This window comes from Morone saxatilis, unplaced genomic scaffold (assembly GCF_004916995.1).
Source record: "Morone saxatilis isolate NCDOM2014 unplaced genomic scaffold, NCSU_SB_2.0 Contig17, whole genome shotgun sequence".
Taxonomy (NCBI): domain Eukaryota; kingdom Metazoa; phylum Chordata; class Actinopteri; family Moronidae; genus Morone; species Morone saxatilis.
In genome coordinates, this window is record NW_023339729.1 from 11626666 (window position 1) to 11631605 (window position 4940).

General features: G+C 41.0%; 1 protein-coding gene across 1 annotated transcript in view; it reads left to right on the top strand.

Annotated features, from left to right (window-relative positions):
• The first annotated feature begins 1353 nt into the window (after nt 1-1353).
• The window catches only part of LOC118327340 (sphingosine kinase 1-like), a 30336-nt gene continuing 26749 nt past the window's right edge, over nt 1354-4940 (top strand). Inside the window, exon 1 of the mRNA XM_035660662.1 lies at nt 1354-1856. Within this exon, the coding sequence (XP_035516555.1) occupies nt 1433-1856 (424 nt within the window). The 5' untranslated portion in view covers nt 1354-1432. The remainder of the gene's footprint in view (nt 1857-4940) is intronic.

The following is a 4940-nucleotide window of genomic DNA, read 5'->3' on the forward strand; positions in this document are numbered from 1 at the left end:
TTGTTTATTAAGCAAACATGATATTACAACAGTTCAAGTATGGATGGATTCAACTATAGTACAAAGTTAAGGTCAATTAATATTTTCCTTTTTCATAGAAGACAATTTGATGATGATAACTCAGGTGAAAATAATAAATTGAACGAAAGCTGAATTATTTTAGCTTCAGTTTCAGGGTCCTGATATTGTGCATGCTGACTCACTGTCACACTGTTATTGATACTGGGACCCTTGAATAGAGCAGAGCCATTGTTAACGTTATCAGTAAGACCACTGCAGCCCCACATCGCTCTTCATCCACATATAAATAATAGTTACAAAGCATCTCCTCGGTCAGTTTTCTGAGTCTTATGTTATTAATATTGTACTCGTACTGTACTACTACTACTACACACTGGTGACTATGGAGCGTGTCCTTCACTTTACCACTAGGTGGCAGCATACCATCTCTTTTCGACGGACAGGACCACTGAACACAAGTTCAACACGCGGTGCAGACAAGTAGAGATGCGTCAAGTCAGCAGGAGACACCAACAACCACCATAGAAACGTAGCAATTATAACCTTAAAAATAAAAGCGATGAACTGCTTAGTTGACGTTGGACGTGGATTATGACAATATATGTGCAATAAGTTACTGGTTGTATATTTTATATTAAATTAAAATAACCTTTTCTTGTGATAATTTTTTTGTGGTTTTGCTTAAAGAGGGCTGCACAGTTCTTCATGGCCAAGTGTAATATGTAAATCAAAGAAGCTGCTATTTTTTAATAATGGTAAAATGTATGACAAAACAGCATTATAATGAAGTATTGTAGTTCTGCAGAGATGTCCTGGCCTACCAATCTTGTTCTCCATATTTAAGAAAACGTGTTTGTTTGATACAGACCGCCGGAAACTCACATAATGATTTTTAATAGTTTTTAAGTCATCGGTTAATTATTAAATTAAATTAAAATGAATTTAATTTGTATACTCCTCAAGCTCCCCCCCCCCTACGTTCTGAGTGCTGTTCAGAAACCTTCTTAACTCTTTATTTATTCATTGTTTGCCTAGTCAAACTTGAATATAGGCGACTGAGTGTAAAAGTACTGTAATTATCCACTATGGTTTATATTTAATTTCAGACTATAAACTCCGGCCATTGCTACAACTCCACAAAATGTCTATGAAAAGGGGCTGAGGAGTTGACCTGAGCAACAACAACACCTTGTGTGCGAAACCAAGCTCGTCATTAAGGCTCTTATTTTGAAATGTGAGCGGATATGGTGCGTTTGATTCCGTAACTCTTGACACCGGTCCCAGCCGGCTGTCAGTGCGGTCCCCTAGTCTCCACTTCGCTCTCACCATCCAGGCGGGTTGCAATGTGAGACCGTGGCTGGTGCTTTATCCCGGACCCCCTCCGCGTCCCGGTCTGGCCCGTCCGCTCAGGATGGATCAGAGGAGAGCAGAACCGGACCGCAACTCCATCACCAACCCGGTTTCACTTTACGGGGAATTCACTGTCACCGGTAACCGAAAAGTCCGGTACGCCGTGAGCTTGAGCGAGAGGGAGCTCATCGTCCAGAGGCTCACCTCAACACCTGTCGGGCGGAACAAGCTGGTGCTCAGCCTGAAGGACTGCGTCGGCTGCCGGTCTTACCGAGCAGAGGACGTCGCGGACCCGGCAGCGTACCTCGCGGTCTACCTGTACCCGCTCCGACGGCGCTGGGTCAGTTCCGGGGGCTCGCGCCAGAGAGCGGAGCACTGCTTCCGTCTCGAGGCGCTTCAGGACCCGCGCGCTAACCTGGAGGAGGCAGAGAAGTGGGCTCGCGCCATCCGAGAACGCTCTGCCCGGCAACGGTATCTAAGAGACGGTGAGTGACCGTTAGCAAAAAAAAAAAAAGAAGTGGGAAGTCAACTGTCCTGACGACGGTTGTTAACTCTGTCTTCAGGGCCAAAATAAGTAACCACGGTAACATCTACATGTGTTCAGGAAGAGGAAAGAGCAGTCTGCGGTAACCTGCTCACCCCCAGTTTCTTCCACTCTCTACAATACTGTGTAATAGGAAAAGTACGCGGTAGTATGATGAATAATAAAGGCTCGTCCAGTTAACTTATACAACTTTATACCTAAAAGATTAGTTGTGCAGGAGTTAAAGCCTCTGTTGTTCCAGTGTAGGCTTATACTGTGCTAGTGGTATACTCTTATGTTACTGTCATTTTCTCCAAAGCAAATATAGCAAATCTGATTATTATTGTCCTTAATTATTCTTCTGATTATTATCTAAAATGAATCAAATATATGTTCAGTCTATAAAGTGTCCGAGGCCCAAATGTTTTCAGTTTACTATCATATTATGACAAAGAAAATGCAGCACATCCTCACAGATGAGAAGCTGAAGAGTTATTGGCAGTGTGTTACTTAAAAATTACATAAATGATTTAACAATCATTAATAGTTAAGAAAGGATTATCTGACGATCAATTTATACATTAATTGTTTCAGCATTGCTGTTTAATTAGTCACTTAGGTAAATAGGTAAATTAGGTAAATTAACTTCATGATTTGTAGTGAGGAGAGGTGCCACGGCTTCTATATGATTAAATAAGTGTAGTCATACCATCTACATTTGTCAAGTACTAAACTAATACTATAGGTCATACACTGTAAATGTGATTATAAAACTTATATAAGATATAGGAGGGATATTGCAGGACAGAAATAACATATAGTGAGTATCACAGGTTTGTACATCAGTTGCTATTTAGTTAGAAAATAGTAGCCTTTGTATATTTTCTGTACACAGCTGGTTTCTTGTCACTTTATCAGCTCTGTCTTTGCCAAAGGCTATTGTTCTGTGACCTTTAACCTATTTGTTAAAGGAACCAAACAACAGGATTGGTCTGGTCCAGAGTTAAGTTTCGGTAAATCCAGAATTCGCACACACGAGGCAATATTACTGCTAATGAGTTCACATCAACGTACTGTATATTGTGTATAACCACATCCTTATCTCTAATCTGTCACAGGATATCTTTACCTTTACATAAAACCTTAGAATTAATAACACAATAGCACTGGTGTGGTATGGAGAGTCACATTTCAGTAACCCCAGTCTACAAAACCATTTTAACATAAAAGACACCTGAGAAACACGAGGCAATATTACTGCTATTGAGTTCATGTAATGCCAAGAGGTATAATTACTCCAGTGGGAAACGTTCTTTAATTGGAGATTTCTAAAGATAACTTATCTCATTATTTGCTGTCCTGGCTCTATAAAAAATAAAATAAAATGCATCACACCAACGTTTTACTACAGCCACGGTATCACTCTGTGACCCAGATAGCATTTTCCCATTTGCACAAATGTATTTATATAAATGAGACAAAATATGCTGCAATTCTATACTGCCTGTCATTGTCAGAGGAGGAAAGAGTGGTGCAGTGTTATTTGCTTTCAAATGTGTGATTTCACTTCCTGAAGGTGAACCTGAGACAATGACCTAACAAGTTTTCTACCTTGGGACAGAGAACCAAACAAAATGTCTCCATGGCCTCACCTCCACCTAGGTTACCCAGCCTTAAGATCACCTGCTGCATCACAGCTTCATTTCCTGCTTGTAAGAACTTAGTTTAATCCCAGCAGGGATGCGACAGGTCGCCGGGCAACCACCCTCCCTTAGTAACTGTTGCTATGGCTGTCAAGCTTTCCGTTCTCGCTCGGCACATATCCAGTTTAAACAAACCGTCGTTTTACACAGATGTAAACAAAGCCCGCTTCTCATTTTACAACAACAGCCGACTACTTTGTCCGCTGAAATTGATGACTGTCGGTAGGAGAGTCCATCGGCTCTAGCTAGCTGCTTAACGTTAGCTCCACGAGTTGGTTGAAAACTCAAGCTGACTTATTTTATGCTTCCAGCTGAGTTGTATTGTCAAACATTATGTTTCACTTACGCAAGAGAAGAGGCTTTGAGGATAAAGACTGAACAATGAGCAAAGCAAACAAACAAAACTGAGCTTTAGACCCTGAATTAAACATTTAGTTAAGAAACTATTTTTTTATTACATCACAGGTAGGACAGCTCAGATAGGGACCTTATTTGTTCTTTAGTTTGGATTCATTTAGTATTACCACACAACCGGTGTGAGGCATACGATGGACAAACCAAGCCTTCAGCCATGATGACAGGCTCAGGTTTTGGAGTCATTTGGAAAATGTGGGCTTCCCTTTGTGGCAATACATCAGGAAATTGGTCAGTAATGAAAAGTACTCATTAGTCAGCCCTACTGAAACCTGTGTGGGTCATATTTTAAGGTTTTTGTTTGGAGAGTTGGTAGTTCAAAAGTCATTGACAATGGTCAATGGTTGTTTTTTTTAGTTTATTGCTGAGCAGAAATATGGCCTGCATCCTATATTTCAGCTCCTGATCTACCTGCCGTAGTGTCAATGGTCTGAGCACTTTCATGGTCAGTAGCATCCATTTCAAAGCTCATTCAGGCTGCAGGAGGTCTTTGGTATCTCTGGAATGTGAAGACAGGATTCCCGTCTAAAAAGCATACTACAGTAAGTTACTCTTTACGCCAGAGGCCTGGTGAACCAAACTAAATCATGTTCAGGAGCTCTGCTTCCAAACCATTAGTCTAAATGAGGTCAGTGCTGCCTGTCTGACCTCTCCATCAATACTGGTGGATGTGTCATTGGCCTGACATCCGATGTACTCACAGAATAATTCAGAAAGCGTCTCTTTCTCAACAGGCCTGCTAAAGATGTAAAGTAAGTCTACTTCTGGTTCTAAACGCTGCCTGAGAGAGAATTATAACAGTCCTGTCACAATATATAAATATATTTCAGTCCGACAACTAAGGTTTGAAATATTTATAATACATTTATTTATGATATATTGGGAGTGTTACCTTAAACCCCCCAGCCGGAGCCTATAGGTGGATGCTG